At 39.1% G+C, this 18925-nt stretch overlaps 1 protein-coding gene across 2 annotated transcripts in view; it reads right to left on the bottom strand.

The window, feature by feature from the left end:
* Positions 1-2079: 2079 nt before the first annotated feature.
* Positions 2080-18925, bottom strand: part of GPM6B (glycoprotein M6B) — a 42894-nt gene continuing 26048 nt past the window's right edge. The window contains exons 3-8 of one of the 2 annotated variants that reach the window (XM_018565200.1): positions 12755-12941; positions 11719-11875; positions 9729-9900; positions 8373-8446; positions 7047-7112; positions 2080-3046 (exon numbers count right to left, since the gene is read on the bottom strand). In XM_018565200.1, coding sequence (XP_018420702.1) covers positions 2897-3046; positions 7047-7112; positions 8373-8446; positions 9729-9900; positions 11719-11875; positions 12755-12941 — 806 coding nt within the window. In that variant the 3' untranslated portion in view covers positions 2080-2896. Of the gene's footprint in view, positions 3047-4838; positions 5003-7046; positions 7113-8372; positions 8447-9728; positions 9901-11718; positions 11876-12754; positions 12942-18925 lie in introns of those variants that run through there. The other variant, XM_018565201.1, reaches the window with a different exon arrangement.

Genomic DNA, 18925 nt, shown 5'->3' with positions numbered 1-18925 from the left:
ATAATTGCAGTGTATGGGCACCTTTATGCTTTAGCTTGAGAAACACTATTAGTTACAGGGCCACCTCGAATAGGAAACTAGAAAACCACATAATTCAGGGTAAGAAAGTGCGGTTGATTTGCTAAAGGCAAATACTGTTCACTTTACAAGGGGATTTTCCCTTAGCTTAGTGAATGTGTTGCAAATTTATATTACAAAGAATACCCAGTCAAGCAAGTGAACAGCCTATTTGCCTTTAGTAAATCAACCCCCACGAGTCGCCCACTATACTGTATCTATGGAGGTCATGGCTGTCACCCTAGGCTGTTCTCCTGATTTAGACAACAAACATGCCCCACCCTCGTTATCTCCATTATATGGAGGACAGGGCAAATCCTAGGGTAATTTGATACCAGGAGTATGAATCCATAATGTCATACCAGATTTTATGCTGCTTTTTAGCAAGTTTAAGTCGCAAACAGCAATCTGAATTTAAACAAAGGACTGCCATGAAAAGCCTGACCACCCTTAGCAGGCGTTTGTCAACCCTTGGGTTAGAAAAGTCAAACCCAAGAGAAAATAGAGAAGACATCCAAAATTACAGGTTTGCTTATAAATGCCGAACCAAAGAAGAACTTAGGCCCGGTTCACACCTGGGCGTTTTGTAGCGCGCTCCTACGCTCTGCAAAACGCTCAAACACCGAAATCCCATTATTTCTTATGGGTATGGTACACTCCTGGGCATATTACAGGCCGTATGAACGCGCTACAAAACGCCCTACGCTCAAAGAATCGCGGTAAAAACGCGTGACAAACGCGCATCTTCGATACGCCTAGGTGTGAACCCAGCCTAAATGCTTACATAATTAGCAACTTTAAAGAACTTGCTATCTGCATACCTGGCTTAGGAGGATCAAGATAGCACATAGAACAGAAGTCCCTAAAAGGTACCTGCTGTCATCTTAGGCTGTCAGCTATAGGTTAGCAATGTTCTATACATCACAATGCACAGCCATGTAGTCATCTAGGTGTGAAGCCATGGAGACACCTACATGTGGGCATTCTGCCACAGATGCAGTCATGTAGACAACTTTATGTAGGTATGGTGCCACAGACACAGCCTTGTAATCGTCTACGTGTGGGTATGCTGCCACAGACACAGCCATGTAGTCATCTAGGTATGCTGCCACAGACAGTCATCTACGTGCGAATATGCCGCCACAGACACAGCCATGTAGTCATCTACATGTGGGTGTGTTGCTACAGCCATGTAGTCATCTGCGTGTGGATTTGCTGCAACAGACACAGCCATGTAGTCATCTACGTGTGGGTATGCCGCCCCAGACAGAGCCAACGACTCATCTATGTGTGGGTATGCCGCCATACATAGATGACAACATGTCCTCCAATTAACTATTCATTTATTTATTTTGTTCATTTTTACATGCACACAGGGACTTTATTGTGGATTTAAATATATTTTAAAGAAAGAAAGCAATCTTAAATCATCACAATACCACTAGATTTATCTACAAATATTTATTATAACACTTGGATATAACTACAGGAAGCCCTTGGCACTGATAGAAAATATTGATTCACTGTTAGGTTACAAAACTTTATACATAGCAAAAGGTAATGCCTTTTTACATAAAAATAGAACACTAAACAGGAAATCAAAAGGAAAACTTCCATCAACTACACAGAATAGAAAAAAAAATATTAAGACATCGCTTTCATTATCCATACATTAGGACACTGGGCTAAGACATCGCCTTCATTATCCATACATTAGGACACTGGGCTAAGACATCGCCTTCATTATCCATACATTAGGACACTGGGCTAAGACATCGCCTTCATTATCCATACATTAGGACACTGGGCTAAAACAATCACCTGCATTGCAGTAGAAATAATTACAAGTTTTCCATGCATTGGCTTTAACGAAAAGCTAAGCTATTATGTTACATTTTTCTTCTAAATACCGTAAAAGTCTCAATTGTAACTTGTCAAAAAAAATCCTCTCAGGATTGTAACCAAACAAAATACCCAAACACTGTCTGTTCACATTTTAGTCATCAGGTAGACTGGGCATTGTTTTTCTAAATCAGTACCGTCTACGATTCACATTTGTTTTTTGTTTTTATTTTTTTTTAATTTTTTTAGGAAGTGCAACTGTCAAAAATAAATCACGATTACCCACAGAAGTATGAAGGACCTACAGCAACAATGTAATACTATATCTTCAATGCACCACTTGAATTTTTTTTTTGTAACTTTATGTAACTTTAGACTAACACTATTGAAAGATCATATTTATAAACTGCTAGAAGAGAACTTGAAATGAACGTTTTCTCTCGATGCAGAGGAGATGGATGTCTTGTGTACAAACGCCAATTCATAAACTCTAAGCGAATTCGCCTCTTGATGCTCTAGTAGATCTGAATACTTCACAGCCCCCAGGCACATATGTACGTGTGCAAGTATATACAATGCTTGGTTCATGGTTTCATTTCAAAGTAACACTACTTTATATTGGGGTTCCTTCATATAATTAGACTTACTGAAAATAAGTATGGTAGATGCACATACTTGGTATGTTATCCAAGTATCCAACCCAGCCACTGAGTCGTCCCCACCCCTCCTCCCCCCAGTTCGGAATGGTATATTCCAAAGGGAAAGGAAGCGCCTATGCATTCAAAGGACTTCCTTTCATAATGCCTGAGATTGAAATGTGTGAGGGAAAAAAATGGAAACATTTTTTTACTCACTGAAATTTGTTTCAACTGTACAGCTTCATGTCCAAAACCATGTTATGTTTGACCTTTTTTTTATTTTATTTGATATTGTAATTGTACACTTCTGCATTAATTGATTAGTCACAAAGGCTACCGCTTCTCATGCTGTTAATGTTTTATGTGTAAGAATTGAGCTGTTCTTTGGACCGTGACTGGATGTCTTGAAGTTCTTGCTCTTCTTTAGCTTTAATGTCTTGGTAGGCCTGCATTTTGCTTGCATCCTTTAAGTAGGCCCAATTAGAAGCCAGAATCATGAGGAAGTGGATCTGCAAGAGAAGGGTGAGCACGATGGCTAGTAAACGTGTCAAGAGGCAAAGCAAGCAGCTTGTTAGAATCCTATAAGCAGCAGTTGTTTAATAAATGAACAGAGAGTTAATTTGCTTTTTAAAACTGAAGTAAAAATTAACAGACAAATCCATTCATGCACTTAGACTATAGTGACAAAAGTTAAAGCTAAACTCTGGTTCAATAAAAGTAAGTACTGTCTAAATACAAAAAGTATTCTTAAGTGAATCTCTGTGCTATATGCATTTTGTTTGGTCTGTGCAGTAAGCTAGTGTGAAACTTTGCCTCTGTGCAGGAGCTTCCTGTGATGGAGACCGGTCACTGCTGATCACTTATTGTGCAGAGTGACTGGTCTTGTACCCGCCCCTTCCTGTAGTTTTCTGGAGACATCCTGTAATGGGTGGGGCATGCAGGACCCCTCCCACAGCTCTGTCCCCTGTATAATATATTTGCAGAACAGTGATGATGTCACAGCTGCTTTTGCAAGATAATATTAAGTTTACAAAAGGAATGTGATGCACGCCTGGATGTTTATATTTTGTGGCCATTGGGGAATATATTGAAATAAAGGCTTTTGTGCCCAGAGTTCAGCTTTAAGTTAAGCAACTACAGGAAGTAAATTAGTAAGACAAATCAAACAAGTCTATAAATGTGTTTGCAAGGTGGCTAAAGCAACAGAAATCAAATTAATTGCTAAACATATGTTTGCTTAGTAAAAACAACAACAAACAAACCCCCCCCCCCCCCCCCCCCCTTTAAAAAAAACAAAAATAAATGAAACCAAATTGCTTTTTATTTTATTTTTTTTACTCTGTGTAGAACATTTATATATAAGAAACAATATTGTATCATAGATACACAAGTGAGGAAAAAAATAAACTTCAGGACATACTAAAATAGAAAACACATGGTCTGTTAAATAGAACTTTTTCTTCATATATTACACAAACTGTGGATGTAACGGGTTTATAAACAGAAGCATGCAGTCCACAAATTAGTGTTTATTGCCATTTTATTCAACTACAAAAATAGGTTATAAAAAAGAAGAAAAAAAAAAAAAAAGAATCCATTGCTAGTGCTCTTATTCTTCTTTCAAACTTCCATGTCAATAAAGAACCTTGTATCCAGTGATAATTGTGTCACACAATACACTTCCTGTGCGCTACTATTTCCTGCCACACCTTACATCACTTCCTGCTTTCTTGCTTATATAACCAACTGGGCCTCCAGTATGTCCAGATCACACTGGCCTTGAATCTAGTGGTCAACGGCCTATTCGTCTCTTATGGTTTTGTATTTATTTTCTTTGCTGAGATCTGGCAAATAAATGATCTGTAACTAATCTTTTTTTTTTTACCTGTACAACATTTTTATCTATTTTTCAAAATAAAAAAGCTCACGTTTTTAATATATGGGGCACGTAAGTGCAAATTAGGCATTAGTTACAGATTAGTATTAATTGGTACAAACCTATGCCTATGTAGCTGGTGTATGTATTTGTGCATGGCAGTAAGGATATGTGTTCCTCCCTGATCCTCTGACATGTATGACTATATTGCATCCAAGCAAAGCCGACTAGATGGAAGGCACATGTGACAGAGGTCATTACAATATGCCAAACTGCATGTGCTTTATTTATTTATTGTTGAAGAAACAGATTTTAGCCAAACCTCGTCCACCGTTGTGTTTACATACAATACTTTTATTATTTTTATTATTATCATCTATGTTGCTATTAAGGAAGACTATTTACAAAAAAAAAAGAAATTGAAAATGCTAGACTGAGTTTTTTTTAGTCCAGGGTGTCAGTGGTAGTTTAAGCTACAACAATACAGTCTCTATTGCTGTGACTAAGGTTAGAATTTAGTGCAGCAATCCTCCCGACTCTTAAACTTCAAAACGGCATAGTTATATGTGGTTGCCATCATGTAGATCAGCTGGTGGAAGAGAACAAAATAAAAAGGAGTGTAAGATATAGCACATTAATGCCTCATGCAGCCTTGGACATAACTCCGCTACAGGCTCATTGTGCATGGGATATCACAGTGGCTAGAAACAACAGAGACCTCAATAAAGAGACCTCTAATTTAGAATTCACATTCTTTAATGTGTGAACAGGACAAGAAGAGCGGGACAAAGTTCCCCCACAACAGTCCAAGTCCCTGGTAAACAGCTGCAGATGATATAAAATGCAGACACTGCAGGTTAAAGTGTCACAACCATCTACAGACTACAAAGCAGTCATTACTTATTTTCTGCAAGTACCATACCAGTAAATGAATGTGAACATATTGGTGTCATTGTTCTCCGTCAGGCTTTATACACAAAATTACACTGACAAAATAAAGTCTGATCAAATTTAAAGTGGACCTAAAGTCAGAAAGACCACCCACATCTACCAGCTCACCCTACTCGAGAGCAGCAGTTTAGGTAACCAGCTATTTCAGGTCTCCTGTTTTAGGGCCATATCATACTAGTGATCAAGTCACTGTGGACAACTCGCCATCAACTGGATCACTTAAAGAAGAACTCTAGGTAAAATTTTTATAGACCCTTGCAGAGGGGCTACGGGGTTACTTAAACCCCTCAACCCCCTCCCCCCGCTGCATGGGTTAAGTGCTTGTTTTTGCCTAGGCTCAAAAATAATAAAGCTATACTAACCCAATCCTCCAAACCAGCCAGCTGCGACACTGCTCCCTCCAGTCTACTCCGCAGCGATGGTATGTCCTATACACAGTGTATAGAACGTGATGACTCGAGGACCTTAGACCTCTGCAGTGGAGGGGGAAGAGAGGCCCCAGGTTTTTGAGCAAGCCAGCTTGGAGGATCAGGTGACGCTAGGCAGAAATGAGCCCTAAACCCTTGGCTGGATGAATGAGGCACTGCTCCCTCTCTGACACAAATGGTGCAGAATTTAGGATGTCAGTGAGGGAGTGACACATAGAAACAGGTATTACTTACCTTGTTCTAACCCTGTAAAGCAAGTTGTCACCAGTGCCAAGATTGCTAGTGTGACATGGCCCTATGAGCATTGTGTATAGCAAACCTTTACAAAGTATTGTTACTGTTTTCAGCAAATTCCAAGCAGCTTTGTTGAAAGTTTTAAAGCACTCTTCAGCTCCAGTTTGTGGAGGATGAACACGTATAATGGGAGTGTTGGCTGTCACTTTAAACAAACTGCCAGAAGGGTTGAGAAGGCATTTAACAAGTTTCAAGTGCCAGGGAGGATCTTAGTCTAATAGATGACATCTGACCTCTTGACTATATGAAAATATGTTATATGACTTATTGTTACATTAAGCTGTATTGTTTATCATCAATAAAATCTTATTGCTAAAAAAAAAAAAAAAACAAGTTTCAAGTAGTGCTAAAGCCCAATGGCTTGGTCAAAGTGACAGCTTGTGTTTCCCTTGAGATCTGTGTTTAACCTGCCAAACTGCAGTGTAAGGTGGCTTTAATGGCTTCAAGAAACTTGCTTGAAGATGACCGAAATCTTTGCAAATGTTCTGTAAAAAGCTTACATACTGCTTCTATACAAGCCCATATGTACAAGGCTTAAGATAGTGGAGTGAGCATAGTAGCGGGAAGGGGGAGGAAGAGGTTGTGTATGACTTTAGCTTCACTTTAATATCAACAAAAGGACAGAAACATAAAAGGGCTACATCACTCACTAGCTTATATAACAGACTTTATGGGCACAAGTCAGGGCATTGGTGGTGTAGACTATCATTTTCAGGTTACTGCACAAGTTGTATGAATATTATGTCATATCATTGCAATGCCTCAGTCCAAAGACTATATGGCGCAAAGCATTTTTAATTACTGAAGGACAAATGTACATTTACATTAAAGAGCAATGCTATTTCAGACAGTAAACTATAAGCATAAGCTGTGCCTGCTATAAATCTGCAGCAGATTTTCAGCATGCAATTCAATGTCTAATCAATTCAAATTTTATTGTAAATTATAACATAGACTTACCAATGCAATTACAGTAGCACCTGCCCCAGCACAGGCCACAATGAACAGATGGTAGGACATATAGAACTAGAAAAAAACACAAAAAAGGTATAAGAATAAAGGCTTAGCACATACAGTGCATATACTGTAGCTATGCAAAAAATACATGCAGTGTAGAATGTATGCATACACACATTTCCAAACACACTAGATATCACAAAGAGCTCTCTTCTCTCAATATAGACACCTTGTGCCAGGAATTAAATCTTCTTCCGGTATGTATTCTTCCAGCATTAGATCAGAATTTTAAAAAATATGCTTTCGATACTGCAATACATGAAAAGTATTTGCCGTTTGCTTTGCTCACTCTCAATAGCACACCCCCTGAGCCGTGTGACATTGCGCATTGCCTGCTCAGGTGGCAAGCCCTGCATTGTAGGGAGGGTGGCATGTTATATGTTCTTCCATAACTAGAAGTAGTTGGATAATATAAAGCACCGGCCACTTATAAATACCATTTTGTATAAGGAGCACAAATCGTTTGGGTTATTTTAGTTTGGGTGCACTTTTATTGTTTTTTAAATTAGGAGGCAAATTGCAAAATGTTTCATTATTTTCTGTTTTGCTTATTATTCCTCAAATGCCTCAGAAAAAACACAGATATTGATATAATCTTACTACTGATATTGTCTCAAATTGACATCTGGTGGAATAAAAAGTTTTACTGTTAAATTGAGAAAGCCTTCTGGTGTTGACAAGTGTGCATACATAAGTTGAACAAGTATTTTAACCACTACAGTCACTTCATATTTCAGAGTTATTGTAAAAAGGCACCTTTGTAATAGTTTGTTTTTTGGACCACACTGCTGACATTAAAGTGAGCAGGATACCTCCCCCCATTAGGTTTGTCTAATCTTAAGATGCTGCACTTTTTAAATGTTATAGAAAGGCTTGGATATCATTCATCTCTTTTTGTGTAAGGCGACAATACGAAAATACGCCACATACTCCAGAGAATTTTATTATATATACTGTACAGTATATACATTATTTCTATATTATCAAAGGTAATGGAATGTATGTGGTGTATAAAGGTGCAAATTATCAGCCATTCACACTTGATTGGTTTCTGTGGGGTAGCAGCTATTGGTGTTTGCACTACTTTACTAAAGAAGGCCATTTGCACTATAATCTTATTAAGCTGCCTGTACCTAATATGTGTGTTTTTTTCCACCAATAAACTAGATTTTTTTTATACTGTAAAATGTTAAAGATTGTGAAACACGAAAAAAATGGTAAAACTTAAAAAGTATTTATTTTGAGGGGTCAAAATGTAAGTCTTCATACCTCATTGGTACTGCAGATGTTTTCCAAAGCCGATCCACAAGCCTTACCAGGCAAGGCACTCCATGGAATGATACCTGTATAGAAAAGAAGGACAATCATCTGAATTCACTGCAGAGAAAAAAAACGTTGCACGCTGTCTTCACTTCCCCACCCACTGGCCATCTGTGTTCCTTTAGATGCACCCACACAAAATGTTCAGTTTATCTACTAACTGGCATAATGACGTATTCCGCAGTTCACCTACAAAAACAGAATGTCTGAATCTTATGGTTGAAAGCTCTGGTAGAGTCTGTGCATACTAGTGACCAAGTATTATGGAAAGCTATATTTACTAAAAGACCTAATGATGTTCACTCAGTTAAAAAGGAGTAAAATCCACGATAATCAGCACACACAAATGTAATCTAATGATTATAGAAATGTTACCTTTATGCTGTCCAGGTTCCATCTAGCAAGCCTGCTTCACAATTTTGTTTAGTAGCAGGACTTTGCAAGTTAAACTGCAGAGGTTTTTGGTCTTCTACAAACACACACACATACATGCATGCATGCATGCATATACAGCTCCTGGTTACCAAAGTGATTACATTGCAACAGCAAAATGATTTTTAGACATCTTGCTTGGATCTATTCCAAGAAAACAAAAAAACAAAACAAAACTAGATCAACCCTTGGCATTGCCACACAGAAGGAGGGAACATCCGCATGTAAATAATAGCACCTACGTTTGCTTGGGGGCTCTATCAAACCATCAACCAATACACTAGTGCAACTCTGCAGCAGCCATTGGCTCTTCAAGGCAGTGCATTGAAAACAAATTTTCAAAGAGGGCTGTTTACCAATATATTGTCAAAGAGTCATTTTTGTCCTAAACTATAAAGAAGCATATTTAGCTTTTAGCATTTTCTTGTAAAAGTAGCAGTGATCAAGCAGATCTACCCACTACAGGCTGCCAGCAGATAACTATAGGGGAGACAGACACAAGACCAGTCATCCTGCACAAGGAGAGAGAGCAGCAGTGGTGAGATGGATACATGACCAGTCACCCTGCACAAGGAGAGAGAGCAGCAGTGGTGAGATGGATACAAGACCAGTCACCCTGCACAAGGAGAGAGATCAGCAGTGACCGGTCTTTATTGCAGGAAAGCTCTCCGCAGAGGCAAAATACCCGAGTTGTTTCATGCTATATTACTGTACAGATCTGAAAAAATGACCTAAAGGACACCTAGATTCAATACACAAGGCTCTTGTATTTAGACAATATTTGTTTAACGTGCAGTTCATCTTCAATTTAGCACAATTCCGTTTCTCTGAACATGATGCACTATAGCTGGTGAAAGGTAAAACAAAAATTACCGTATTGTCGGATGTCCACACATATCTGTTCTGCGGAAGTGGTCAAGTTTACAGGCAACCCCTTGAGGACTTCACAAGATGACCACATGTTATAGAACATGAAAACAGGTACTGCAGAAAAGCCAAACACTCCAAGCCAGGCCACCCCCAAGATGTACGTCAGGAACACAAACTGGATGAGGGGGAAAAAAAAGAAGAGAAAAACATCAGCCTAAAAGTTTGGTTACATGGCATGTCAAGCTCTACACAACTGCACACTACATGACTGATGCCAAACTCTCCTAAGCAGAAATATGCTGGTCTATACTTACTGCCTGTGTTTTACAACTTAGTCACCATGTGAATGTACACACTTACCTTTGTACATTTGAGTAATACATATACAGTATACGATTTGTAGAAGTTGGTAGGGTGAAAGATTGATGGGCAGTTGCAAAATCTAATATATGTTTACAACATAAGAAAGAATAACTGGGCTAAAAAGATTTCCTTTACCCTATTACCCCATAGTTTCATAGCTCCCCCACGCCTTGTAGTTGTAATTGTATATACTGTAGAGTAAGAACATTCCTACAAAAGGTTTGATAATAGTGAATGGAAAAGGAATAGCCAACAAAAATACTTCTGAAAGAAGAATTACATGCTTTGAATTAAGCATACATAGTCAGAAATGCATCAAAGATACAAAGAATCAGTGAGGGGAAGTCATCAAAAGTGGAGCGGACTGAATCTGGACCAGTTGTCTATGGCAACCAGCTTCTACTTTTCATTTTCAAAGCTTAACTGAATAAACTGAAGATAGAAGCTGATTGGTTACTATGGGCAATCACATCGGTTCACCGGCGCAAGCAGAACAAATGCAAAGACATAGGGCTAGGCTAACTTTTAGAAACCGGATTTCTTGTTAAGGTCAGATCAATCAAAGATAAATCCTAACTGGCTGCTATAGGGGACTGCATAATTGATTTAAGTTGAACTATGGCCGAAATTGTAAATATAATATTCACTAGACTATCATTTTCTAAACCTAGCACTATTTGATGTGTTAATTGGTGCAAGCAATGCTTTGAATTTCCATCCCAGCAGCTAGAGGGTAAAAATTGCTACTTCTTCAAAGTTGATGACGCAGCTTCCCCTCTATACAAATGGCTCTGTTACCCATTCCAGCAGGACTACAGTGCGGCACTTGGGTGACAGAGGGCATTGCCAGGACCATTGATGGTTTGAGTAACAAGTCTTAGCTTGTCAACCAATGGAAAGCAACACATATGCCCGCTCACCCATTGCAGCTATGCGGAACGGAATCATGGGGGATGTAGTTTGATATGAGGAATGCAGCAGTTAGCACATCTCTCAGAAATGACAAGCTAATTCTGCATAATTCCTTGCATGATCACTGCCAGGATTCTGTACATTTATCTATTCCTACAAAGGAAAAATAAATGAGTTACGTATGAGATGTTCTTTGTGTTTCCTGCCAGAAATGTAAACAGACACACGCTGCCCTTAGTTCCCCTTTAAAACAGAACTCCGGGCAAATGAACAAATTAAGCCTTGCAGGGAAGCTACTCCCACACTGCAAGAGTTAAGTGCTTGTTTTAGTCTAGGGTCTAAAATAAAAAATAAAAAAAAAAGAGACACTCATCCGATCCTCGATCATGCAGTGGTGACCACTCTCTTCTCTCCCTCTCTGCTCCGCTGCGGAATGTCTCTCGGCGTCCTCACGTCCAATACAAGTCAATGGACTTGTATTAAACATGAGCATGACAGCAGAACATAGACCACCGGAGCCTGAGTGAGAAGAGGCTGCAGGGACTGTTCTCTAACAGGCCAGACACGACCAAGGATCAGGTGAGTATATCTTTGTTTTTGTAGACCCTAGACCAAAATGAGCACTAAACCCTTTCAGTAGGGGGGTAGCCCCACTGCAAGGGGTATTTTCCCCCAGAGTTCTTCTTGAAGTCTTTGTATTAGCAGCTAGAGCTTTTACCATTCCGCTGATGCATCGTCCACAGGCAGTAGTTTTAAATTCACTGTGCAGTTCCTTTACTGCACTGGTGGTGTAGAAGCCCTCTGCCAACAGGATGATTCCATACAGGAAGAAGAAAGAAGCGATTCCATAGATAACATACTGCATTAACTGGATTCTGCAAAACAAAGAATTTGTAATCCACTAATAGTCTGCAAACAATGAGTGAATACTGCATTTCATGTTTCCACCTTCAACAATCATGCATCATAGTAAAAAAAAAGTCATTTTAATCTTGAAATAACTAAACGTCATCACAAATGGAACTTTCGGAACGGCTTCTAAACCTTCAGTGTGGTAATGCAGATGCCACCCATGAAGAGCAAGCAGGATCTTACAGGGCCATGTATACTAGGGAATATTTTGGTGCAGTCAAACACAAGTGGAATTGCATGCAAAATGCATGATGAGATCAGGCCGTTCTAGTCAGTGGCAATGGAACCGTATAAAAGGAAGACAAGGAGATACACACAAAGTGTCACTAACTAGAATGGCACACATCTTAACATGCATTTTACATGCACTGTCACATACATTTAACTGCAACAAAATGCACAAGCATGAACAGAGTGTTATGTTAAAATAAAACCAAATTGTGTGCAAAGTTTTATTTTTTTCATCATTTGGCTTCTCCAAATGCACCATTTCAAACTGCCATCTTGACTTTCAGGTTGACATTTTAAGTACTGTGCATACAGTATGTAGCATGCATTACTGTGACAACTGCCAATGAAATGGTGCCCCATAACAGAATTCTTGCACACCTGGATTAAGAAGAGGTTGCTGAACTGCTAGGCATTGTATGTTTGCTAAAATATAACCAAAAAAGTTTAAAAGTCTTGAAAAGTTTGTAGCAGCATGTTTTTTTTAAATGTATATATGACATAAAATGATTCAAGACGGCTTTACACTTCCAGATAATGACATGCTATACTATATCCATGTTGTTACTGGCTTGAGGTCTACATTATTATGGGTGCTTGATGTCCATACTTACACTTCACTCAGAAGGGCATGGTCACTGGGGTTCGAGGAGAAGTGCTGTTCCAGGATGTTTACTGTTCCAGTGAGGGCCACGTGACCACAGCCACAGAAGAGAGCCACTCCAGAGAAGCACAGAATGGTGGCCACCAGCGAAGCATATGGAACTCCTCCCAAGCACTTAATGCAGCACTCAAAGCAACCTGTGAACAAAAAGAGAGACGGCGCCCTAATTAGTGATCGTGCAGACTACAAGTGCATACAGCAGCCATTGTTTCATGCTGTGTTGCAGATGCAAGCCGCCTTCTCTGCTAGCAGGAATCTAGGTCAATTTACAGAGAGACAAAGACTGCAATGTTGGGAATAGGGGAAACAACCACTTATAAAACGAATATTGTAGGATATGTCCAACATGCTCACGAAGGTCAACTTTTTTTTATTTTTAAATTGTCTTCTTGTGTTTATGTAAAGTACCATAAGGCAGTTTTCTCTTCTCACTACATAAATCTAAGATAGGCATGCAGAGGTTTCAGCAGGACATACACACAGCTTAATCAGCACAAAATACTTCATTATACAAGAGGTGGTGGCAGACAAAGCAAAACATGGTGGTAAAGCACTCTGTGGAGTATAGCATTAGTATTCTACCTTGAGGGCCCTGAGGATAATCCGCCAGCACTGGGAATTCTCCTGTGATAGTCACACTGTAAATCTGACATTCCCAAATGTATATCTTTCCAACACTTTCCTGTACATTAGAAAGGGGCCTCACAGTTGCAGCACAGCTCTGGGACACCATCCAAGGGATTGTAAAGTGGAAACAACACCCAAAATACCCTCATCTCACCTTACAGGATCCTTTATGACATTTTCATTGAACATTGATTTCATAGTAGCACAGTATCCCATATATAAATATACTGTTTTAATTCAGTAAGATATCTGCATTATGATTAGCTCATAATCCCGGCTTCAGGGGAAGAAAGAGAAATCTCTTTATAGCATGGGGACAAATCAAATCTGTTGTTCTTGTTAACATCTATACGATAAGATATTTAAATATCAGCGTTACATACATGGATATCTTGGAAATGTCTGGAACTTTTCAGTTAATAATACAACAAAAACTGGAAAGAGAAAGTACAAGGGGAGATGTTTTCCATAAAGAGCGATCAGACTTGATCTTTTATTCTAAGAGAAAGATGAAAATGAAACAATCTTTATAGTTACTATGGTAGACACATCCAGTTTTCATTATTTTATTATAAACACATTCTTTATTTAAAGAGGAACTCCAGTCATAATGATTCTTAACCCTTGCAGTGAGGCTACCCCTGCACTGCAAGGGTTAAGTGCTTGTTTTTGTCTAGGGACAGAAATAAAGTTATACTCACCTGAATCTCGGTCCCATCTGGCTCTTGACTGGTCCCCGACACCTCTCTCCTCCTCAGCTCCAGGGGTCTAAGGTTCTGTGGATCATCACATTCTATACACTGTATTGGACGTGAGGGGGCCGAGGGACATTCCATCACTGGAACAGCAGGACTGGTGTAGCAGCCACCTGGTTTCAAGATTCAGGTGAGGATTTCATTATTTTCGACCAAAACAAGCACTTAACCCTTACAGTGCGGGGGTAGCCATACTGCAAGGGTTACAAAAATTTGTGCCTGGAGTTCCTCTTTTACCAATGTCTTCTAATTCCCAAATGATCTTGAAGCCCAAGTCATTACCACTCAAGGGCCCAGCTTCCAAAGTAGTAATATAATGAACGTACTTTTTAAAATAAAAATGTTTTAAGCACCCCAAGTTCCTTTTATATATACATGTATGATGTTCTGTATACAGTTAAAAAAATCATGTCTCTAAGAATTACAAGTGTCAGACATCATGGGGATTCAGAGATGTCCTGTACTGGGTGCAGATTTTCCTATTTATTTTATTACGGACCAAAAACGTCTGGGGCATAATACAGAACTACAAAACCATGCACATCAGTTCTCATCTCTAGAGTAGCTAATAATTTAGTGTCCACACTACAGACATATAAATTGACAGTCCTGGAGAATGCATAAGTAAACCTCAATAGAAAAATGAAATGTATATAAAAAAGGGAGCCGTTTCACCTGCCAAAGTATTTGTATTTCTGTCCATTCATTTCTGAGATTTATACATCTCTGCTACACAGAAAAGAGTTATATGGCAGGACAAATGAGCTAAATTTTTATTCTTTGCTAGAGGGAAGTAACACTTACAGCTCTCTTTCATACCCTGACCTAGACAGTGAAAGGAGATGCATCCGACTGATGTCGGTGTGCTCTCCCCTATTAGCACCTTCTCAGTTAGCACATGAGAACTACAGAACAGCCGATTTACTTTTTGTACCTCTTCTGCCCCTCCTAGTCTGAGCTCTGCTGCACAGTGAACTGCAAGAGGCTGTTAACAAATCAAAATCAAGTGCAGTGCTTGCATTGCATGGAAACATACATTTTATTATGTAATAATGAATAACATTTTGTGACTTTTCTATTTGCCTGGAGTTCGGCTTGAAGTCAAAATATTTGTTTCGTATTTTTACCAGTTTCTTGAGACTAGGGACTTGGCTTGCTGATGGAATATACTAATGACAATACCTAAAATGTTTCCTAAAAGTATACAGCTATACAGCTGTCTCAGCCTTTTTTTAGGATGCTATCGCATCAAAATATAACCAAGGTCCCTTTCACATGGGCAGCCATCCGCTGCGATCAGCAGGGCATCTATGCACAGGTTTCATGCTGATCGGAGCAGTACGGAATGGTTGTCGCTCGTGACATCCGTGCCCATTTAGTTTTTTCCTTCCTCTTGTGATGGAAAAAAAACTGAACTAAGAAGGCCCAGGTAAGGTCTATGGGCAGTAAGATGTAAAACAGACATGTGTCCATTTAAATCCAATTACCGTCGATCCATAATGTTTAGGTTTGAAAAAATGAAGGACACAAGCCCTCATATTTTTTTTCTGGAAATGGACATTGAGATAAACAAGTGTAAATGGTCACATGATCCTGTAGATCAGAACTGTGTTACTTCTTCCTGCCTGTCCTCCCTAATGGGGAATAAACTAATAATTGGGGATCTGATCTATTAGCCCTCGTTCACACCTGACCGTTTTGTAGGGCGTTCTACGCTCGACGAACGCTCTACAAAAAACGGTCAAAAATATAAATTGCATTGTAGTCAATGCCCTCGTTCCCACCTTGGCGTATTTCCGCCCGTCCATAATGCCCTACAAAACGGCCCACGCCTGAAAAGGTCCCGGGACTACTTTGGGCCGTTTTGTAGGGCGTTTTCCATTGGGATACAGCCAAGTAGCCTTTGGAATCGTGGTAAAAAAACCGTGCGACAGACGCGCATATTACAATACGCCTAGGTGTGAATGGGGCCTTAAACTCAGTCTTTTTTTATGACCCCAAGGGAGGGCGCAGACAAACAGTTTTGCAGGGAAATCACATAACTAATCTTAAATAAATAAAAATTCAGTAGGTGATCCAATACCCTGTGCCAATCGAAAACTGTTATACCTCTTTTGGGTCACCCTGGCATTTAACCAGAGTAATTATGCCTCGAGTGTACAGAACAGTTTAACAATATTTGCTCATAATAAATCTAATGTAAAATACACTCCAGTAAGAATAATAACCATATAAAAAAAATAAGTGATCTTTGTATAAATTATACACATTTCGCGGGTGCTGCCCATAAAGAAACACATTTGTAGGAGTATTTTGGCAAATGACATACATCGGGGGTACATGGCAAAGGTGAAATGTTGTAAAGGGGATAATTAGGCTAAGAAAAAAATAAACTAGCACAGACAAGTGCTGGTGGTACAATGCATGACATAAAAAACAGTCTGAATTAAACAATGGGCCACAAGAAATGAAATATGGCCAGACATGATCTACATACAGCTAACACACAATAAAGGATTTCATGCGGGCGATGAAGGAAGGGGGAGTAGTTAAGCTACTGGACCAGCCAGTGACAGATGTGGTCCAGCTCAGTCAGTAAAAAGGGAGGCTGTGTTAATATAACATGCATATACAATGTACAAAAGAAAATAAGTATACATACATTAACATTAATAGCCCTTAAAGCTGAAGTGGCAAAAATAAAAAAAAGATTGCTGGGAGGTACGGATTTTTTCAGAAGAAACATGCAAAGTCTGCTGCACATACGCACATTATGGTAAAAACCCACCAAACACACAGTGGTTTACTACCACTTTAATTACATTAAATAAAACTACTCTGAAAATAACAGTGTTTGGGAGCTTGTCATGTCAAGTTAGTTAGTCCAGAAAGTCCAGCCTTGTTATTCCCCTGCAAGGGAACATTTTTAATTGACAATAGAAAGAGATTAAAAAGGGCATATTGGTTACCTTATTTCTGGCATTTGTCCCGTCCTGATTTAGAGCAAAATAGTAATGCCATAGTTAAGTCTTTGTGAAGCTAACCTAGAACTCCATTACAGTTACAACCGAACTTCACACAAACCGCTAAATACAAAAGTATTAGCTGATTTACCTGCCAATAGATTTGTATATTTGTCCACCTAGTTCTGAGATTTACACAATCCTGCCACAAAGCACAGCCAGACTGGTGACTTGACTGTTCTCTGCTGCAGTTAAGCCATACAGCCAAGTCACCCTCTGCCCCAGCCTGTGATTGGGAAAGTAGAAGAAAGTTGTGGGGCATCAGATGTTAAAGTGGTAGGTGTTCTTAGTCAGGTATTTAGTATAGAGGGAATGATACTCCTTAAAAAAGGAGAATTATGAGGCGAGTGATTTTCACTCAGCCTCATAATCTGAGCCGACCTGTGACAATGAAACTGTCACAGGTCGGCTCAGTAGATCGGGAAGTGAGCGAATACATACCGTCTCTCGCTCACTTCTCGATCTATCCCTGCAGAGAGCCGTGACAGTCACTCACGGCTCCCTGCAGGGATTCCCCAAGCCATATTTACATTGCATTTAATTTTGTCTTACAAATATATAACTGCATTCATTGGTGTTTTTAATATCTATTTGGAGTTCAAAGTATGAGTAAAGATATGCACACCATGAACAAACTAAATAAGCAGTAAATTTATAGCGATAATATTTTTTGAAAACTATAAGTGCACTTTAAAATCTTTAAAGGAAAGTAAATACGAGATCAAATATTGTATATGTGGTATGTGATTCTGCATCATGTACATGATATAAAAATATAACATGGTGAGGCCAACTACCTCCCAGCCAGACACTAAGAAAGTGAGTTTATACGAATTACAGAATAGCTCTTTGTCTACAAAGAAAGCCTAAAAAAGATGTACAAGCCACACATACAAGACTCACACAGAACAAATATGGCTTAAACTGATCCATGGTCTTCAAAACCCCCCAGATTAGATATTCTACCCTGATTTAACATGGGCTTTACTCAGCCATCTGGTGTCTAGAAAAGGGCACAAATCGGTTTTAAGTATTTATGACAAATTGCATTGTTATCTCTGAATTATTAATAACCTGAACCTTGTGAAAGGCTACATTGTGTTTCACTGCTACAGTTTAAGAAGGAGAACTTGGGCCATGTTTGCCACCATTCTGTCTCAGTTATACAACAAATAAGTGGGTCACTGCTCCATACTTTGCCACGTCATATAATAATTCAGTGTGTCCGCAGACAGCAGATAACAGACAATGGATAGCATTCTTTGCCTGTGTTAACAAATTCAGAAACAAAAAAACTCTGATGTAATTGTGTTACAAACATGTACCCAAGCCACATGATTTCAGACGTAAGTTGAGGCTATAAATCTGAATTACAGAACAGGCTTGTTCCCAGAATTACTTTCTTTAAAACCAGTGTGTAAATTGGCAAAGTGCTATAAGATTTTATCTGGTCAAATCAACCAAACTACCAATTAGACTGCCCATACGCGGCTTAATAAACCAAGCGGCACTCCCAATTTAGAGTGTCATTTCAAAATACTAGGTCATTTTTCATGTGACAGAGAATGATAATAAACACCTCAGACAGTTGTTGGCATACCATTATTACAAAGAGATATTTCCTATGTGCTGGCCCATTCCTTTATTCTTTTATAGAGAAGGCCAAAGGATGTAAAGTACAGCCGAAGTGCTGATGTCACTGGTGGGCAAGAATGG

Source organism: Nanorana parkeri, unplaced genomic scaffold, assembly GCF_000935625.1.
Source record: "Nanorana parkeri isolate BGI_ZX_2015 unplaced genomic scaffold, ASM93562v1 scaffold821, whole genome shotgun sequence".
In the NCBI taxonomy this organism is placed as follows: Eukaryota; Metazoa; Chordata; class Amphibia; order Anura; family Dicroglossidae; genus Nanorana; species Nanorana parkeri.
This window is presented reverse-complemented; position numbering and strand designations above follow the sequence as displayed.